Source organism: Phascolarctos cinereus, unplaced genomic scaffold (assembly GCF_003287225.1).
Source record: "Phascolarctos cinereus isolate Bilbo 61053 unplaced genomic scaffold, phaCin_HiC Scaffold_726;HRSCAF=1367, whole genome shotgun sequence".
Taxonomy (NCBI): domain Eukaryota; kingdom Metazoa; phylum Chordata; class Mammalia; order Diprotodontia; family Phascolarctidae; genus Phascolarctos; species Phascolarctos cinereus.
The window spans coordinates 106398345-106420421 of NW_027556098.1; the positions used below are offsets into that span (position 1 = coordinate 106398345).

Below are 22077 nucleotides of genomic sequence, written 5' to 3' on the forward strand. Positions count from 1 at the left end.
TTGCAAAGCTCTTTATATATGTGTGTATCTATCTCTATCTAATGAGCACATATCAATCAGCAAACATTTTTCAAGCATCTTGTGCTAGGCATTATGATACATGAATGAATGTGTCTTTTATATGTATTTATACATATGTGCATATATGCAGATATGCATTATAGTATGTATACAAAAACATCTTGTGTACATCTATACATACAAGTGTGTTTCCATGTTTATACATTTTCTGTCATTTTGGATTAGTTATGTTTCATCTATCCATTAAGATGAGATAACTATAACCCTTTCAGGGAAAGTTATTCAGAGAGTGATCAAGATCACAGCAATGGCATCAACCACTCAAGTTTTCTAGCTTTCTCTGTTGTCGTTTTATCAAACAGTACTTTGAGGCACATGGAATTTAAAATCTATGCATAAGTACACATAAAGATCTATAAATGCCAAAACATACACGTTTGTGTGTGTGTGTTTTGTGTGTGTGTGTGTGTGTATGTGTGTATTTGTGTGTATCTTCCCTATTAAGGAAATATCCTTATTTATATTTTAGGTGATGTCCCACAGGGAATGAATGTAGCTTCACTGACATTCATGTACATGAAACAATCTATTTGTAGTGTTTTTTTCTTTAATCTTGCTATGTTTTTATTATTGCAAGAACTGACACAAATAACACATTCCAGCAAATGCAAGGCACTTTCTCTACTTGGGGAAGCAAGTTTTTGCTGATACCAAGATCTATTAATAAGTGCGTGTATCTGTGTAGACAGAGATGGAAATAGGAACATATATGTGACTATACAAAACGAACACACACACACACACACATATATATACACATATACATATGTAATACATATATAGATATATAACATCAGTTGTAAAAACTCAGACTAAGTTTTATTATGTGTATTTTAGCCCGATAGCATTCCTTTCTCTCGGCCTTATACTTGTCCCATTACTGAACATTCTGGAGAACACCAAAGGTTAATGGAACAGTGTGCCCTCATTAAAGCTCTATTTGTGGGAAGGAACTGGTAGCTTATATTATGAGGTGTCCATAGAGTAAAATGCCACTAACATACCATGAATATTGAGCATCGATCACATATCTGGCTTCTGTGTAATGTTGTAAAAGTGCCCAAACCCTACCAGAGATTAGTGATTTAAAAAAAAATGACAATTGTGTATCTGAATATGACTACTCTTAATTTCATAAGAACCTTTCTTCCAAGAAATTCAGAAACCCTTCATGCATTCTAATCTATGCGTGCTTAAAGCACTATTGTGAAAGTATGCACAGATTGCTTTCCCATTTAAAAGATGGAGAAACTGAATCATAGAAAATTATGCAAGCATTTATCTGGTGCTAATAAAAATGTACATGTAAACAAATCTGAATAAATCTGAGTTTCAGTTTATATGTGTTATAGGTAGCTGAAGCTATGTTTAACTAAAGAAAGCTTTTGTGTATATGCCTATAGAAGTGTATACATGAAAGATGTATAATGTTCTCAGTGGTGAGAATTCACTGTGCCGTCACAGATAGTAACTAATCTATGTTTTAATAGGTCAGAGGATAATGGATTTAAAGTTGTAAGGGGGGGTATCTTAGAGGTCATCAGGTACAGCCCCTTCATTTGGAGGGCAAAGTAAGTAGAAAACTGAGCTTCAATGAGGTTAAACAATTTGCGTGATTAATAGAGCCAGAGCTGGGACATGATCCAGGTCCATCTTCTGATTTCAAATCTTTATGACCTAGTAATGTGGCTGAAACATACAGAGCTTAAGTGGCTATACAGAGTCACACAGATATTAAGTATTAGAGATGGGATTTGAACTCAGGTCCTCCAGGCATAGAATTCTATATATTACTATACCACACTGCTTTTGTGTATTTGAACATAGGCACTGAAAAAGACATGCTTCTGTGCGGGTAACCAGGTGTATCTTCATAGGATGGCTACTATATATAGTGCATTATCAAAATGGGATTTTTAGTTGGGATTATCAAATGAGAGAGAAAGCCAGCATGCCATTTGTTCAGATGAGGTAAAATGTCTGTAAGCCCTCTAAGGAGGGCTTACTCATTAGTACTCTAGGTGATGGTCCTAGAGGGAATGAATGGAGCTGTACAGCCATCTGCATGGAATGGGATGTTTGCAGTATTTTCTAACCTGTTACCTTTCCATCACAGTGGCAGCTGACACAGATAATCCATTCCCATGAGTACCAGGTTGGGGCAGGAAGGTGTCTTCCCTCCTCTGTCTGTGGGACACAGGCTTTTGCTGATGCCAGGGTCTGTCAGCATGTACATCAGACTCTACTCAGAAGGGAAATATGCCAGGCTGACTTAGAGTTTCTGCAAGCTTGGTTTGTTTGTGAGATTTTTTTTTAGAGAGCTTTAGACAGCTGTATTAATCATGCAAACCCAGCCATGTGCAATGTGTTTTATCAACAGAAAAACAGGGACTGAATAGTAACCAGCTCCTGAAAAAAACCATTGCAAAGCCTGAGTCTAGAAGATAAACCAAACATTTCCTGAATCCACTTGCCATTCTGGGTTGGTGAATGGGAAGGCTGCTCCCTTGGGATAATAATCAGATGGGAGGCAAATTTGTTAGACAAGATTCCAAAGTGATTTGCAAGAGAAAAGGTGAACTGAGCGCAGAGGGGAATGGTTTTTTGCCCATTTAGTCAAGGCAGCAATGGTAGTAGATTTCCACCATCCCATTCCCACAGCCCTTCATATTACTTTTACTTTCTAAGGCAGGTTCCATCCCTACATTTTGAGCACAGAATCATTCTAAGGAAGGGAGATTCTATAAACTCTTTGCTTCATCAGTGAATGCTATATTAAAGAAAACTTACAGCTAGGGGATGGAGAGTGGAAGTACTAACATCTCCAAGTGTTTGGAATGAGACCTTAGTAAAGGGGTGAAATCTAACAAAAACGAGGAGTGTTTTCTTAGCCTTTCAGATCCACCTATGCCTCTCTCTTCTCCTTTTATAATTCACCATGTTCTTTGCAGAGATGCAGTCAGGAGAGGGTTATGCAAATATATGCAATCCAGGGCTCATTTCAGAATAAATAAATTTAAATTAAAATTAATGAAAAAACACCTAACAGAAACAGATCGAGCAATGAACTAAGGGTTGAAAAAATGAGGGGGGGAGGGTGCACTGTCTTCTGCTTTAGGAAAGGGATGAGAGAAATTTTTAAAAGTTTGATTGGCCATGGCAAATGTAAGCCAATCTTTGGTGTCATTCCAGCTACTAATATTATTATTGCTACTGCAGAAAAATCAAGCAATGTGATGAGACAAACTCAAAGGAAATCCTTCTGAGTTACTGAGACTTGTTTTTGTTTAATCACAGCTTGAAAGGGGCTTAGGATAAGGTTCCTGCTGAGACACTGATGTTTGAAACCAAGTCTGCTTGATGAGCCATCCAGGGTGGGGTTGGAGGCAAAAGCTTCACATGAGGTATATTAACAGAAAGAAATTGGAATTCAATGCATATTTTTATTAAAGTGAAAAAGCAGGGAAAAAATTGTCTTTAGACTGTAAGGAGAGAAAATTATCTCAAGAATTGTGTTTCCCCATATGTGAGTTCAAAGCACTTAGTGTCATTCAATCACCAATAATTATTTAAAGTGTCAGTAAAGCAAGGTTTCAAATTCAGGGGCACAAAAAAAGGCCTATGAATAGATCACCCCAAGACACCTTAAACTCCAAGATAACAGTAAAACATGCCCTCCAGAGAGGTTGTAAGTGTTGAATTGGAACAGTAAGAGGGACATCTGAATCTTACTGTCAATCATTCTTCTTGAGCATGTCAGATCTTGACTGCTACCTGGACTAGCAGGAGGATGAAGATTGTGATTTCAGCTCTAACATGCCCATTTCATTATTGGGAATACAAGACTTGTAAGAAGATTTGTCTCTGTTCCAGGTGATCCCCATCAGTTACCTCAAATCTCATTGGATAGCTTTTCAATGCCCACCACCAGCAACCCAAAGCATTAGTAGTAGGTTAAACTAGAATACTACAAGCTATTTGAACTAAGAAAAAGCTAACTACAATCTATCTATAATGTGAGACCAAACTAGGGCCATTCTCCAATCAACACTGGGGAGGGGGAAGTGGATTGAAAAGTTCTCACTATTCTAAGGGCTCACTTAGAATTTCTAGTCAATTTCATTTAATCTATTTCTCTTTCTGAATGGCACATAAATTATTTCTCTGGATGTTTTTTTTCTTATGGTAAGGTATGATTCAATTAAATATTTGAACAAGCAAAAGTGGCTGGGAAACAGTATCCACCAAGTATGCACAGAGTTTTAGGAAAATTGGGCTTTGTATATGTTCCTAGGGAAATTTCTGCTGTAGTAGCGCTTCCTTTTCTTCTTTTATTTATGTGAACGTATATTCTAAATCCTGCTTGATCGATGCTCTTTTGTTGAGTTAGCAAGTGATCTTTTGCAGTTGATGTAAGAAACCCTTTGATTAATTTTAAAATGTACATAAAACATGTTTGCAATGAATTTAGAGATATGTATTTATGAAAAATAAATTATTGGCAATTTCTAAAACTAGGACAAAAATGGGCACAGGTATTCAGTTTTGGTGGGTCTTAACAAAGCATGATTCTTTCTAGCTCAAGCAGCAGCAACACTGTACCCTTAATTCACTATCTGAATATATTTCATTTATGGTGCATACAATAATCATGTTTAATTGGATTTATTTTTTCACACTATGCCCCTCATGGCCTACTTTCCTACTTTTTTCAGCTCTTTGAGGGATATTTGCAAATCACTTTCTGAGATTTAATTTTAATGGTAGGTTGGTTTCATTTTGGACTTTTCTTTCTTCTTTTTTTTTCAACCTTGCTTAAATTTTATTTGCCAATTTGCTTCCAAATAGCCTTAAGTTACAGGGCTGTGGCTGTAGCTTGCATCTAAATGTGATACAGATGGCATAATTTAACTAGATTGTCCATGCAAAGATTTGTTAAAATAAACACAAAACGTTCACTTTGGTTTCTTTGCCATTACTTTCAAGAAGATCAAGTTAGAGCCTATGTCCTAGAAATATCTAATTCAGGTGATATGATAAACTAGCAATACCTAAAAATGTTTTCCACTAACTTTATCAATACTTTTTGGCTTAGATTGGCTAAGTCCCAAAAAGTAGGGGTAGTTAATCTCTCTGTTCTTGTCTTTTGGGGATCCAGAACTGGGCTGACTTTCACATAAAAAAGGGAGATTAGGGTAGTTAGCTGCTGCTGCTGCTGCTAAGAAGTAAAAAGTCTTTGAACAGCTTTATTTCTGGGTATTTGGTACTGTCACCCTGACTGCTGATAAAATACCAGCAGGCCAGACAGCAGCAGCAAAGTGTAGAAATACTTTAAACAGGGTCACTGAACTATATCATGCCTATCAGGTTTGAAGGGGTAGCTATCATTGGTGTTATGGCTGGAGGTATAAGGAAGAAGAGTGATTCTTATTGAACGTGAATTTTGTGAATTGGTTTCCCCTTCCTAGGTTTAAACATGAAGATGATGGAGAATGACCCTGCAATAGCATAGTATGATAGAAACCATACTGACCTTGATTAGGGTTGGGGATTGTGGGTAAAACTCGCTCTGAAGGGGGAAAAACAGTAAGTGTCATGGAGAAAAATATATACAAGTGAACTTCTCATTTCTAGCTATAAAGCAAATATAAAACAGATGACTTTCCATCCTAACTGGATTTCAGAAATGGAAGATGTGATTCCACTGACAGGTTATGTTGTATGTCCCCTGTTGATAGCAGAGTACCAAAGAGAGCTATCCAATGAAAATCAAATATCATCTGTGAAGCAGGGGAGAAAAATAAAACAGAACAAAACAACTTTACATGAAGTAGGAGTACTAAGAGGCTCCTACCTTTTGTTAGGAAAACTACCATCCAGTTTAAGACCCGATATAAAAGTAATATTGTTCAACAAAGGCCATTTGAGGTTCTGGACACCATTGTTCAAATACTCCTGATGGATCACATGACACACCAACCCTACTTCCCACCGTATCAATTTCTGAATTTAGTCTCACTCCTGGACAATGGAGTTGTACTGGCCATAGTTCCCTCTCTAATCTGCTCTTCCACTCTACAGCCCCACTCCAACCCCTCTTCACCCAAACAACGGCATGGAATACTTTTAATCCTCCACATACTGCTTTACATCATCAAGTATCTTAACTCATATGTTTTTACTTCCTCATTTTCACCAACCTGGCTGTCATAACTATTATATCCCATAAATGTTTTGGCAATGTTTCACACTCCCTAAGACATGCAGCTATCACATTTAAGTACTAACATTTTCTGTCCCATCGCATCTTTCACATTAAAGATATGAGTAAAAATAAGTGTTTCTTTGTGTATGATATGCACGTTTGTAATAAACAGGCATATGTATGTGCATATATTCTTACTTCATTTTAAGTACATATACATATAACACAATTTGTTTTTTTATTTTACTGTTTCCCAACTCATACACAAATATTGCCTCCCCATCTCAAAAAGCAAGTTTTTGATAGCCAATCAAACTTGTCAGGTTTGACTTTGGTCAGGCTAAAGAGGGATGATTCATCTTATGGCTAAATTCAAAATGTTTGTGCCCTGTGTGTGATTTTTTAAAACTTTAACAGGCAGCATCTTCATTTCAATTCAATTCAAGAAAGCTTTATCATATATCTACTATGTGCAAGGCATCATTCTAGGCACTGAGGATGCAAAGACAAAAAGTGGCACTGTTTAAACCAGCCATTTTGTTCAATATCCCACCTCACCTTTCACAGATTATTCATCTTATCTCAAAACCCAAGTAACATTGTGACACCTCACTACCGGTTCTCTCAGAAAGGTGACTCACTGAATTGAGCCTCCTGTCTTCAATTATTTTGTTCCCCTCAGCTAAATACATCCAAGGCATTCCTCTTTCTCCCTCCAACTACAAGTGCTGGGGTAACCTTGTAAATATCTATCTGTATCAATATCTATATCTAAACTACGCCTGTGATTTCACTGATCAAGGGAACTCTCAGTTTATGAAACTTCTTGTTATAACACATTGTAGAGCTTTCTCACTCTCTCTCTCTCTCTTTCTCTTTCTCTTTCTCTTTCTCTCTCCCTTTCTCTTTCTACCTTCTTTTTATAGATAGATGGATATAGCTATATATGTGGGATGGATAGATAGATAGATAGATAGATAGATAGATAGATAGATAGATAGATATACACACGTGTGTGTGTGTGTGTGTGTGTGTGTGTGTGTGTGTACATTTTTTTCTATTTTGTCATCTACTCTGAGCTTCTGGAAAGTTAGACTTTGTAAGGATACAATTTCTGATAACACTTTGGTAACTAAAAATCTGAGACACCAGAGATAGTGCTAAGCTTAGCTTGGTTCAGCTGAAAGTTTTAGCCTCAGATGATGAGTTTCCTAAGCGTATTACAATGCATCAGGTTAATAATAGCTCAATGAACAATTGAGACTTACTTGTCCAAGTGTCGAGTAGACAATTCAAACTTCTACTGGTTATTTGACATTACATCTCCAGCCTAGAAAATAAATATCTAGGCTTTTCATAGCATTTATGTAGCAGTAGGAGAGCACTGTCCTATGTTCTACTCCATCTACCTTATTTTATTATTACTATTATTATTCAGGCTGTTTAAATGGCTCAGCTTAATATTTTCTTCTCATACTGTTCGCAGTTGGGTAAATGCTCTCTGCCCTCATTTTCACGAGGCCATTTATAACATTGCTAAGTCATTTCTCTCACCTTCTATTCATCACCCTTTCAATTTCTTCTCACCTTATTATCATCACTTTAGCTCCACCCTATAATCATCATTTCCCCCCACCATACCTCATTACTTATTTTGTTCTCCTAATTCTATCCTACTGCCTGATCACTCCCTAGTCTCTTCTCCATCCCAGCTTTTTAGCCTCACTCTTCAATTATCTCCCCACTGCTATTATTATTTTCCCACTCCATCCCATTATACCTGTAGTCATTATTACATCTCTGGTTTCATGGACAATTCTAAGACTGTCAAATGAAACAGTACCTTTTGCATGGAAAATAAGTCTCAGAAACTTTCAGTCCCAGTATCTTCTAGGGTACTAATCACATTAGCTTGCCCTCTGGGTTTTGGAAGTGGCAAACACTATAGTGGGGTGGCACAACTCAACAATAGACCAAGAAGTCATGTAGTCAGAGTCCCACTCTCAACTTTAACTGCAAATTCAAAACCCAGCATTGGAAGGGTCAATCGAAGTCAGTTAGTCCAACTCCTTATTCAATTTAAATCCTCTCTACAATATCCCTGACAAGTGGTCATCCAAACTGTTGCAGGTGGGTATTTGATTCAGGAGGAAGCCACTCCCATTTTCTTTCACAGCTTTAATTGTTAGGAAATTTTTCCTTATGTTCACATGAAATCAGCCTCTATAAATTCTACCTATTGACCTTTCAGGATCAAACAAAATTAAATCTAATCTCCTCTTTGTATGACAGTGCTTTAAATTCTTGATAATAGCCATCATATTTCTCCTGAGTCTTTTCTTCTCCAGTCTATCTCCTCACTGTCTCCCACATTAGTCCCTTTCTCCATTTGTAACACAACCATCACCTTTTGTCGAGACCATGGATGGGGAATCTAAGGACTGGAGGCCACATGTGGCCCTCTAGCTCAAGTGCAGCCCTTTGACAGAATCCAAATAGAACAAATTCCCTTAATTAAAGGAGTTGCTCTATAAAACCTGTATTCAGGGGTGGCTAGGTGGCACAGTAAATGGCCCTGGAGTCAGGAGGACCTGAGTTCAAATCTGGTCTCAGACACTTGACACTTCCTAGCTGTGTGACCCTGGGCAAGTCACTTAACCCCAATTGCCTTACCAAAACAAACAAACAAACAAAAAAACTTTGACTCAGTCAAAAGGCCACATATGGCGTAGAGGCCTCAGGTTCCCCGTCTGGTGGTAGACTATTGAAATTGTCTCCCAACTGGTTTCCCTTTATCTAATGTCTCTGCTCTCCAATCCATTCTCCACATATCTTCTAAATTAATATTCCTAAAATACAGTTCAGACTCTGCCACTCTACCCTTTCTTTCAACAAATTTCAGTGACTCTCCATTGGCACTAAGATAAAATACAAATATCTCTGTTAGGCATTTAAAACCCCTTACAATCTCCCTTGAATGTATCTTTCTAGTTCTTTTTAGTTTCCCCTGCTCACATGTTACCTTTCAGACAAAGTGCTTGCTCCTTTCACATCACATTCCAGCTCCCCTTTCCATGTCTTTGCACAGGCTGTACCCCCATTTCTGGATGTCTCCTCATCTCTGTCTCTTGGACCCCAAAGCTCCCTTTTAGGCTTAGATCAAGTATTATCTCTTTAGAGCAGACTTTCAGTTCCAAAGGTTTGTTTGTCCCATGCATCCACCTAACAGGGATCACTGAGAGATAGAGAGGGAGAGAGAGGGAGGGGGAGAGACTGAGACTGATTTTATTTATCTAGGAACCTGTTGTACTCCTCCAGTAACATGTAAGTTCTTTAAGAGTAGCAACTGTCCGAATTTTTGTACTAAATTTTCCAGCATCCACTATAATGGTTGGCACACAGTACATTCTTAATAAACACATTGTTTGATTGGTTATTTGATAGATATTCCTATTTTCTTCAATAGATCTATTTTGGGGGATGGACTATAGTCTTTTTATCTCCTGGGTCACACATCTGTGCATGTATTCTACCTTATCAGAGTCCCATTCAAGATGTGGCACCTAGAACTAGTCACAGTCCATGAGGTGTGGTCTAATAAGGTCAGAATACAAATTATTTCCTTCTTTCTTGATGGTGTACTTCTATTAAAACAACTTAAAATTATAAGATCTGTTTTGGCTACTACCAATACCATCTTGTAAATTCCATTTGGATCTTGGCTAAAGTTCAAGATAATTTATAATGGGATATTAAAAAGTACCAGCTTACTGGGACTTCAACTAGTACAAATTTTTAAACATAGAAGCCCTAAGTGAAGCAATAATGAGTTGATCAGGAGAAACAATTCCTTTTGTGCCTCCCTGAAGTTTATGAGTTGTTGGAGGGAGGGACAGTATTTAATCCTCTGGCACCAGCAATTCTTTTGAGATATACCATAATGACCTTGAAAAATTATTGATTAAAAAAAGACTAATGGCTGATTCTTGAAGACAGGTCTTCCTTGATTTGATACACCAAGCTGCCTCTCCAAATGAAACAAAGGAAAGGAAAAACCGTCTAAAACTATGATGAAGTGTAACACACAAAGCAAAAACAGGAAAAGGAGGGAAGGAAAGGAAGAAAGAAAGAAAGAAAGGAAGAAAGAAAGAAAGAAAGAAAAAAGAAAGAAAGAAAGAAAGGAAAGAAGGAAAAAAGAAAAAAGAAAGAAAGAAAAAAGAAAAACAAAGAAAGAAAAAGGAAGGAAGGAAGAAAAAGAAGAAAGAAAGAAAGAAAGAAAGAAAGAAAGAAAGAAAGAAAGAAAGAAAGAAAGAAAGAAAGAAAGAAAGAAAGGAAAGAAAGAAAGAAAGAAAGGAAAGAAAGAAAGAAAGAGAAAGAAGGATGGAAGACAAATTTTACTAAGGCTGTTTAAGATTGTGCATATTTCTGACTGTTTGGGGTAGGAGAATTATGAGGAAAACATGAAAAGCTACAGAAAAAAAAAGAGACTGTCTACTGACTTAACGAGGAAAAAATGACTTTCACAAAATAAATAAATAAATAAACCATTTCCATTTCTGACACTCTGTTCCCTACTTTGTTCTCAATGTCTGAATGAGAAGTGGGGAAAATAGGGGCATAAGAAGATCAAGTGACCCTGATCTGACACTGCATTCCAAGTCACTGCGGACACTGTTAAAAAATCTACTGACTCCCCAAAATGATGAATAATCAGAAACTCTTCCAGGGATTTGAGCAGGAGCTTATACCTGCTGCTGCCTGGGTCTGGCAGAGGCTTTGCCAGCTGCCTCTTCTCCTCCAGACTGGCTTAATCAGCAGAGTACCCCACTGCCCACACAGAGCTCACAGTCAGTTAGTGCTCACCAGAGAGAATATTGTTCCTAGGCACTGTCTTGCTGATGCAAATCAGGCATTATGATAAGGAAAAACACAAGTGCATCTAAGGGCACTGAAAGAACATGTTTCTTTCCTTCCTTAATTAATTAAATTCTCTCTATATGTATGTGAACATGTGAAGTGGGCACTGTATCTTTCGGTACAAGCTAGCACTGAGTGGTAATTTTTCACCATGCCTTTGCAAGAAGAAACAAAGTACCCTTCAAAACTGAACAAGGAAGGGAATTCACAGGATATTCCTGTTTCAGAAGCAGCAGAAGACTTTTTTTAAAAATTTTCAACCCACTTTTCCTCTTCCCTGCCTCTGATACAGAGAACAGAAAATCTGGTATACTACTTAGATTTTTAATAGCACTTTTCCACAGCTATATGGTTATTTAACTCCCCAACAGCTATCAAGCTTCATAACTTTCTGATGAAGTAGGTAATCAATTCCAAACAGCATGCTAAATATAAGCTCTAAAACTGTGAGCAGATCAAGTGTACCAGCAGCTGAATAATAATATAATAATGTGTAATAGTTATTATATAGGTAGCATTTGCATAGCACTTCAAAGTTTACAAAACATTTTTACATATGTTATCTCATTTGATCCTCACAGTTACACTGTGAATTATGTGCTATCATTCTCTGCATTTTACAGATGAGCAAATAAGCTCAGCAAGCTTAAATGACCCAAGGTTACAGTGATTTGTTCAGGGTCACAAACCTAGCAGGTAGATGCCTGCGGCAGAATTTGAATTCAATTCTAGCTGACTCCAAGTCCCACATTCTATCTGTCCTTACCACTTTGTTTAATTTTAAGGGTGGATATATTTTATTTAAGTTTAATTTGGATCAATCAATTAGGAAGCATTTATTACGTGATTATTATTATCTCCAAGGACAATGAGTTTATTTAAAATATATCCCTAATTTCCCATCTGTAGCCTCCCTAGCCAAAGTCTCAGAGCAATGTTTGTCAAACTATACTGCAAAGACCTGAAACACCTCAAGATTGTATTTTAATGAACTTTATGTTTGTTTATAGGCATTACAAACAATAACTTTAGAAGATTTTACTACCAGAGTTCTGGCAAAGTTTTGTTTAAACTGAAGGATTTCACCATGGAGGAAAATTCTAAGAACCACTGATCTAGAGTATTATGCTTTCTTGTTTCCTATCTAGTTTCTTTGAGGAGTCTCTTTGGAAGATTTAAGAATGAGGTGAAAACCTCCTTTTGCTATGAATATTATTGTGTGTGAAAATGGATTCTCTTCATCCCTGGCAGGCTAGTACTGTCTCCATTCTCTTTGGGTGAACACATCCAATCCCTTTCTTTTCAGTCTCTCATATTTCCTAGCCTATTTTTGCCCCTTTCTCATAAGAACATAGTTGTCAAGTATTTTCCTTTCAAGGTGGAATGTAAGTGAAAGGATCCATTGATATAATTTGATTATTACCCGTTTCCTTTCATCAATCAACTTCAACTGTCCTCCCAAACTCCCTGTCTCCCTCAACTTCCATTTCATTCTTATTCAGATGACTCCTCCTCCCCCTTCAATCTCTCCCCCACCGCGCCCCTCCAAATCCAAGCTCAATAGCTTATGTTGCTTTTGCTGCTACTTAAGGACTTACTAATGTCAGGAATAGAGTAGGGATGTACATTTCTTAAGTAACCTTTTGGTGTCTTAGGGGTTATTGATGTCTGCAGCTGTAGCAGGAAACACTGATGTTCAGTCTTGGGAGACAAGTAAAGAAGGCCATGAATTTTAAACTTCATGTTGATAAAGCATCTGTGTACCCATGTCACATTAAACTGTCACTGACTGAAGTCAATGAGAGTTATGAATGACAAACTGAAGGCCAAATTTAGTGTGGTTAACACACACACACACACACACACACACACACACATACAAATATGCATACGTGCGCCTGAATTTAGATCTGGAACAGTTTTAAACACTTCAAGAGGGCCATTATTTGATTTTTTTTTAATCCTTTTATAAGGGCTCACTCAAGGCTGGCTTAAAAGAAAAAATACTCAATACCCAATTCATCTTATATTCTTGCACATATCCACTGACATACCCATAGACACAGTAGTTCTGAATTGCACCTGTGCAAACATCTCCTGGTAATTTAAACAACATAAAGATAATAGTCATTTGATTGCATTCTATTTTTTCTACTGATCCTTTGACTTAAAGTATTATAATCTTTTCTTTTTCTTTTCTTTTTTTTTCTATTGCCATCCAGAAACATCCTCCTCTGGTATCTCATGAAGACATGAAGATGACCCTGGATTTTTGAGGATTATGCTCATGGGATAAATATTCCAGCAGGTCCCATCAAAAGTGAGGGAACATGCCTATCTCCCGAGAAGCAGTTGATCTGAATTTGGAGGGTCCCATTACTGGACAGGTGGCCACAAATGACAAGTTCTTTTGCTGAAGCAAAAACAGGGATCATAGGGATCATCAATCTTCTAAGGTACAGGAGGGTTACAACCTATGCACATGGAGGGAATATTCACACTAGGTAAATCAAAGATCATTTTAACTATTTGAAGTATATTTTATATTATCCATGTCCCTGTTCCAAGTTTTATGATCCATTTCTTGATTCCAACCTCATATACTTCTGTCTGTGCCATAGATTCCTCTAAAGGTGTCTTTGCATCTTCCTTAGCACTTCCAGCCACACATTCCACTTGCTCAGGGATTCACGTACCTAAGGTGTAACATCCCGCTAATTAAAGAGACACTGGTGCAGGACAGCCCTGCCACCATCAGTAATTCTGAAATCACTGATTAACAGTACTTCTATTGCTGAACCTTCTTCAGAAAAGGGTCAATACATCTTTTCCTTACCACGTCACCTATATCCTCTGAAAGGATTCACAGGACATAATTTCCCACAGCTACCAATACAGAAACATGTCCCTATTCTATCTCTTTTTAAGATTTTTCTAACTGTAACACCCCAATGTTTAATTCCTCAGCCCTCCCTCTTTTACCATGCAATGCTGAAAACACCTTTTGATTATTCTACGTCTCCTTTTCTCAGTCACCTTATTCAATTCTCACTGAATGTTTCTCTCTCAGTCACTTTCACCAACCGTCATTTTTCCAACTTCCATGATCCTCTATCCTCTTAGGTGTCATATTTTTTTAAAGCTACCATCAACCTAAAGAGAAATGTGTTCTATCCCTGTGGCTTCAACCACCTGAATTTGAAACGATAACAACCCACAAAACAAAATCCTAAAACAAACTAAATAATCACAGAGAAAGAGAGATGGTATCTCATTCACGTACAAATATTATCTTACGGAGGGTTATGAATGCTACACATGAATTTTCCTCCCCTTGCCCCCGCCCCCCGTCACTCATTTCTTGTTTTGCCTAGGAGTTTGTTCTGTAAGAGATGACGAGTGAATGGTGTTCCCGTTTGCTGAGCGGGGAAATCTGTAATGTAATTAATTCCACTGAGCTGGGCCCCCTCATCTGTGATATACTCACTGAAAAGGATTAGGCTGGCATTTGTGACTCCCAGCTTGTTGGCAGCCACGCAGGTGTAGTTGCCATAGTGTTCCTCGGTGACGTTGGTCACCATCAGGAGGGACTGGCCCTCAATGCTCTTAATCTCGAGGCCATTAGCGCTGTTTATCCTAAGAGTGCAAGAGACAACATAAGTAGACCAATGAAATGTATAACATAAAGTATCTCATTCTGATTGGGAAGAGGGGGAAAGATAGCAGTTTCAGTTCACTACTCTCTGAACCATCTCCATTACATTTTTTATGTAATTTCAATTAGTAGAGTAGATGTCTACTGTCAATGGAGACTAGCTCCAATTTAACTTGATCTCCATGATAAATAAAGGGAGGATACGGAGGGAGCATAGCCTATTCAACCATCCAACCACATTCCCAGTTTTTGTTGGTTGCTTATTTAATTAAGGCCTGAGACTGAGACTCAACATTCTTTAAAAATTGTATTCAAATGTAGTCCAATTTGATTTTCTTCATAAAACTTCTGTTTGCCTTCTTAAACACCTGCTCTGGCCATGGAGGAATCATGGTGGGCAGAATAAATACCTGGTGTCATCTCTGTACCACTCAAAGTCAGGTGCAGGCACTGCGGAGGCCTCACATTTAAGAGAAGCTTGTCGCCCCGTGGTGGCTTCGTTGCTCTTGGACTCTGTGATAGTGGGAGGATCTGCAGCATGAAAGCAAAGCAAAACAAACAAAAATAAGGCATTTTTTATATTTTAGGTTTTCAAAGAAATGTCAGTATTGGTGTAGATGTGGACAGCAGAATAATAAATGTGTATTTTCCCTGTGCTTATACAACCTGTTGTTGCATAAATATATATGTGTATATATATATGTGTGTGTGTGTGTGTGTGTGTATATATATACACACACACACACACACACACACACACACATATATATACACACATATATATATATAGTGTGGGTGTGTATATATACACACACACATTTGGTAAATTATGTACTATGCTACATAAATCTTATATATATATATATATATATATATATATGTATATATAATACACACATATGTCATTGCTGAGTCATTTCAGTGCTATCTAATTCTTTGTTACCCCATCTGGGGTTTGCTTGATAAAGACACTCATGTGGTGTGCAACTTTCTTCTTCTGTTCATTTTACAGATGAGGAAACTGAGGCCAACAGGATTAAGTGAATTGCCCCAGGATCACACAGCTAGAAACGTGTGAGGCCAGATTTGAACTACGGAAGATGAGTCTTCCTGACTTCAGCCTGGCACTCTACCTACTGAGTCACCTAGCTGCTCCCAACAACAACAACAACAACAATAACAACATAGACAGATAGACAGAGGGATATGGATGGGACCTGTGATTTCATTGGTTCAGGGAACTCAGATTGTTACTTTACAATTTATGGTCTGAGTCACACAGTCATTATATGTCTTTGTCAGAGAGAGTACATTCTCTGTCTATGTTTATCTTTTTCTCTGTCTCTCTGTTTCTGTCTCTGTCTCTCTCTTTAAAAGGAACATTATATTCACTTTGTGACTTTTTTAAAAACTTATTTTATTTTCAGTTCTCTTTAACCTCTTCCTCTCCATTTATGTTCATTGCCCATTCATTTTCAGTCCGGAATTTCTTTGCTAAAATTGTCTTTTCTCTCACCTGGAATTTTGTAATACCTTTCTAATTAGTATATCTGCTTGTTACTGATGTGTCTATTTTCTTGTAAACATCAATTTCTAATGGACAGATAAACTTTTTCCAATTTCTCTACACTAAGAAATGCCCATTTTTTATGAGACCCACCCATCTCATTTGTCTATACTTGACAAAGCAAAATTCTGTTTGGGGAAACTGGAAAAGCAGGGTATTTTATTGAGATTAAACTTTTATCCTTTTAGTTTGGGGATAACTGAATAACTTCTGTACAGAAATGTCCCTTTAGCTTTAGGGTTAAAGGAATCATTTCTACACAAAAATCTCCTAGTTTGAGATTCCAGTCTCATGATTTCAACTCCAGAGAAATTGCTGTTGAAAGGTAAAATCACTAAGTCACTTTACAACTTCTATTTTTTTTTGTCTTTTGGGGTTTATCTTAACATGAATATCATTAAATTATTAACAGAAATTTGAAGTTGCAAGCATGTTTGGTCAGGTCTCTTCCAGTCATTTGTAAACATATTCCAAACATTTTTTTTAAAAGTCCTTAAAAAATATGAAGGGATAAGCTAGACATTTGCAAATTGGGATTCTGTTTTAAAATGGACCCTTCTCCACAAATGGTCCATACCATAAAAACACTGCCCTAAGTGAATTATTCTGAACAAGTGCTGAATAACCTCCATCTTGTTTAGTCCTGCCCAATATATTATCAACTTATAGATTATGTATGCATAATGTGGCATAGCAGGAAAATTGTATTGGATTTCTGGCATCTTGACTTTGCCACTAACTGGCTATGTTATCTTGGTCACTTTAATCTCTCTGGGCCTCAGTTTCCTCAAGTGTAAAATGAAACGGGATAAGCTGCTTGATCTCTAAGGTCCTTTCTGGCTCTAAAATTATATTATGTTAACTAAACTATACTATGTTAACTAAATGTGTTGTGAGTAGTATTCCAATTCAATTTGAGCATTTGTTAAGTGCCTACTTTGAGCAGAATACTGTGCTAAGCAGTAAGAATATGAAGGCTAAAGTGACTATTAAGCCCTGTCCTCAAGAATTTATATTCTACTGGAGAGATACAACATAAAATTAGCCATACCCTTAGACCCAATAATCTCATTCCGTGATCTAAAGTCATGTAAAAACGTCTGATTTTAAAGGGTCTGACCTGATTTTTTTGAAATGACTTGTTCCTTGACCTTATAGTGAATTTTGCTCTGCAGAGATCTGACTGCTTAGAAGTCCTTCATGATGCAGCCAGTATCTATCTACTCATCACCTTCCAGGTATTTGAACCTAGGGATTATCTAGTCCAACTTCCTTATTTTATAGTCAAGGAAATAAAGGCTTAGAAAGGCCAAATGAGACTTCCATTTAAATTCACACAGCTAAGCATGGAAGAACCAGAATTTGAACCCAGGTCTTCCAATTCTAAATGCAGCCCTCTTCCCACAAATCACAGTAATGGTCCATTCATTTACTCAGTTCCCCTCAGAACAACGAGTCTTACAAAACAGACAGCAAACATTCATAAAAAAGGACCAACAAACATTCATACCTCTAGACCTAAGCATGAAGCTTTCCATTATTAATATAGCTAGGCTTCCTTTGTTGAAAACCTGCCTGTTGCTTTACAAACGAGATCCCTTCCAAGGACTCTCAAATTGTGCAGAGTTTGAGGTACAGGCATGTCTTTGTTTACAAATCTCAGGTAAAACCCAGAAATGGCATCAGTTGGAGGCTAGAGCGCTGGATCTGATCAACCAAGCGACCTGAGTTTCTTTCTGCTTGGACATGACAAACTCTGCAACCCTGGTCAAGTTAGATAATCTATCTCTATTCCAATTTCCCCATTACTAAAATGGAGTTAATATTTTCAGTACAGGGATTACAGAGTTGTTTGTTGTAGCGAAAACACTTTGTGAAGTGCTATATAATATGGGGATCAGGCTATAACAGCCTTTATCAAGAGGGAACTAGGCCAGCAGAAATAAGAAGGCCATTGGAGTAAGGTACCCAGGACTTCTCTATTTTGTTTTATTTTCTCTATTCCGTACCCTTTTGGCTTTTATCTTTCTGGTGAGTAAGTTTCAGTGCCTAATTGTTTCTGTTTTGGCCAGAAACCCTGGGGCTTTCCCCTCCCAGATTGATTTTTTTTTTTTTGGACTCGGTAAAAGAGGCCACTTTTTTTTTTACCTCATTTCCTACCTAGCCTTAATCACTGAATGGGCATTGCCTCAGGCAAACTGAGATCTGGGAAAGACCTTAGCATAAAAAGGCCAAGTTCTTCCACTGCATCCCAGGCCATCTGCAGTCCTCCTGATCTATATCTTGCCACTGGACCCACACGGCTGCTGAGGAATAAGTGAGGCTGGTGACTTTTCCTCACTTAAATCCAATTCACTTGCAAGTTATGACGTCATCTTCCTGACATCATGGTCCCTTTTGAGAATGAAGGACAAACAACAAAAATAACAACAAGAAAGGTATTAAAGCTGCCTTATCATTAACCTCTGTCTCTGTCTCTGTCTTTGCCTTCCACAAGTATTGATTTGTAATATGACTTTTCTCTTCTTTGCAATAATGCTTATGTATCTGTACCTTTAACTACAGTCAAAAATGATCACTTTCAGATAGATTTGCATGTTTGTTCTGAGCTAGAAATTTCCCCAAAGAGTTCTTAGGCTTTTGCTATTCTTCATTAATTACTGCTTTCTCTACCTTTGGTACAAAGTTACTGTTTATTTGTGGAGGGATCAACCTACCCCAGTATCCTTTTGGCTGATTGCTCTCTAAAGATTTCTAGAGTTGCTGGCTGGAAAAAAAAAAGCCAATGTCACCCCTAAATTCCTTCCCTGAGCAGTGTTCCTTTTGCTGTGCTCCTACTGGTATCTCCTTGGTGCTTTTCACTGGTCTCCGTAATCCTGGCACTTTGGTTGCCAATGTTTAATGAATTCACACTTTGGTTCTTTGATATTTGGCTGGAAATCTGAGTTGTCTCTCCAGTCATGAAAATGAATTGCCATGAGATTTCTTCTCCTTGCACAATCTCCCAGTTTATAAAATGAATGTAACTAACAAATTTTGATCTCTGTCTGTGCATCAATGCTTTCAGTGAAGTGGGGGGAGATGGTGGTATGAGGAAATAGTTGTAGAAATGTGCAAATCTCAAATGTTTTAAACTGGACACCACCACCTTTCCTATAACATACTGGGCATTCTGTACTTCCTGTCAGTATAACTATGAAGCTGCAAGGTTTTTTCCCATCCTTTTATTATGGGGTTAAGGAACTCAGAGTTCAGCTGTGTAGAAAGATGCACACAAGTAAACATGTAGACACACATGTACCTGTATCTTTATTTAAATATAATATATCAGACAGACAGATGCATACATATATACATACATACATGCATGTATGCACACACATATACATAGAGAGATACATAAACAGACATCAAGACTGACTCCTTTCTCATGGCCCAGATAACTGTGGTCCCTGCTGTCTTGTTCTAAGTTTTAGTATGCAAAAGACTAAGCTTTTTCCTCTTCCAACCTAGGAGGAATATTAGTATGCAAACAGCACTATTGGTAAATGAGAGTAAATCATTTTAAATGTTTTTAAAGGGCATGCTGGTATAGCAAAAGTCTTTCATTACTTTTAGTCTCTTTTTTTTTAGGTCTAGATCTGTGTTTTTACTGGTACAGGGAACTCCTGGTGAGAAAAGCTTTTCAACTAATGCAGATAAACCACTCTTCTACAATAGCCAAATCTTAGAGAGCTTGGGTGCTAATAGCTTGCCCAATGCTCCAAAGTCAGTATTTATCAGAAGCAGGATTTGAAACAAGTTCTCCATCTAATAGTTTAGGCTGTCTTTCAGCATTTAGAAGGTATATACCAAAATGTGCTTATAATGTATTCTGAGGAGGTAAAGCTAGGAAAGGTAATTAAATAGTGAAGCATACATATTGTAGTACAGTTAAAATAAAATTTCTTTTTTAAAATGTAGTTATAACAAGAAATTTTAATAAAATGATGGTTTCAGGTTCATTGTTATTCTTTCTTGTGGCTTTTGGAATAGTTCACCATTATCAGAGGACATTTCCACTTCTCATGTACTTTAAACTCCATCTGGTACCTGAAATTTTAATGAGTTATTTCTATTTCTTATGACCAACAAGATGAATTCTTCAATTAGAATGGATAGGATGCCACTATCAGAGGTTGAGAAGGCAGAATAAAATCCAGTTTAACTTTCCCATTACAAAACTAATCATATGTGAGGAGAGAGTGTTTAAATGACTCTTTCAAATTAAGTCCATAGAAGAAAAAAATGCATGTTCATCTTCCTATCTGAACAGAATGAAGTCTCTCTGTAAGTGACATGTCAAGTTTGTAATGGATAATTCACTTTACTTGGTTCATAGGAGTATATTGATTGATGGAAAGCTGAGTGTGTAGCTATTTGTCTGAAATCAATCTCCTACTAAGTATAAGCTATTTAGATGAACATAAAACACACCATAAAGTTTCATGTAGCATAATCATAGTAATAATAATGCAGCACCTAAAATCTTACTATGCCTTTCCTCTAAAGATCTTAAAAGGCTTTCATATAGATTGTGTTCTAGTCTACCTTTTGCACTAGGAGAACATTAGTGAAGGGTGTCATTTTTTTCAGTAGGGGGGGATTGATTTTACAATAAAGGGGAAAAATTCTTAATCTTCTCTTGCCTCTTCTCTTTTCCCTTCCTCTGCCATCAATCCCCACATTCCCTCCAAACAAGGATCTATATTATTTCAAGAAACTTACTAAGTCTATGATTGCCAAGTACTATTCTGGCAACAGATTATGTCTATTTTCTGAGGATCCACCTGGCTAAACACAAAAGGCTCACTGTCATTAGACTAATAATTTTGTTATGAATCTTTTGGCCATGGAACTGCATGAAACAAAGAAAAATAGAAAATGGCCCTCAATCCTTGGTGGACCCCATTTTGCCTTTGCACTGATGATGATAGAGTGGTGAAAAATTTGGTCAAAGGGATTTAAGAATCAAACAATTGTTAGTCTGTCTTTCAACATTAACTTAGCTATCACTATTCTACATGTGACAGCCAAGTTCAATGACCAATGAAGGCCATACTACCTGAAGTACTAATGATTATCCGTCTTGAAATTTTATTCTGTCCATAAGCATCACAAGAAGACAAAAGGAAGTTGCAGTTAAATGTTGCACATAGATTCTCTAAGGGTCAAATAAAGGATTTATTTGCTCTTTATCATGCCTAAAAAATGTTATTGGATATTTGGTCATCTTATGATGAATATTTGCAAAAAAAAAAAAAAGACCACTGGGATGGAGCCCAAGATAGTGGAGTAAAAGCAGTGACTTGCTTGAGCTCCCCCCAAACATGAACAAATACCTGTAAAAAATGACTCTAAACAAATTCTAGAGCAGCAGAACCCACAAAAAGACAGAGTGAAAGAAATTTCCAGCCCAAGACAACCTGGATGGTTGCTAGGAAAGGTCTGTTGTGCCAGGCTGAGAGAGGAGTACAGTTCAGCGTGGGCCCCACAAAGATAGGCCCCCAGAAAACCCCAGGCTTCAGAGGACTGAATCATGGGCAGCTGTGGCAGTTGCCAGACTTCTCAACCTCCAAACACCAAAGACAACTTAGAAGGTCAGTGGGAAAG

General features: G+C 37.4%; 1 protein-coding gene across 2 annotated transcripts in view; it reads right to left on the reverse strand.

Moving 5' to 3' along the window:
* The window catches only part of LSAMP (limbic system associated membrane protein), an 817304-nt gene that overhangs the window by 40516 nt on the left and 754711 nt on the right, over window positions 1–22077 (reverse strand). Inside the window, exons 5-7 of one of the 2 annotated variants that reach the window (XM_021007122.2) lie at window positions 15269–15389; window positions 14691–14839; window positions 5615–5650 (exon numbers count right to left, since the gene is read on the reverse strand). In XM_021007122.2, coding sequence (XP_020862781.1) covers window positions 5615–5650; window positions 14691–14839; window positions 15269–15389 — 306 coding nt within the window. The remainder of the gene's footprint in view (window positions 1–5614; window positions 5651–14690; window positions 14840–15268; window positions 15390–22077) is intronic. The other variant, XM_021007124.2, reaches the window with a different exon arrangement.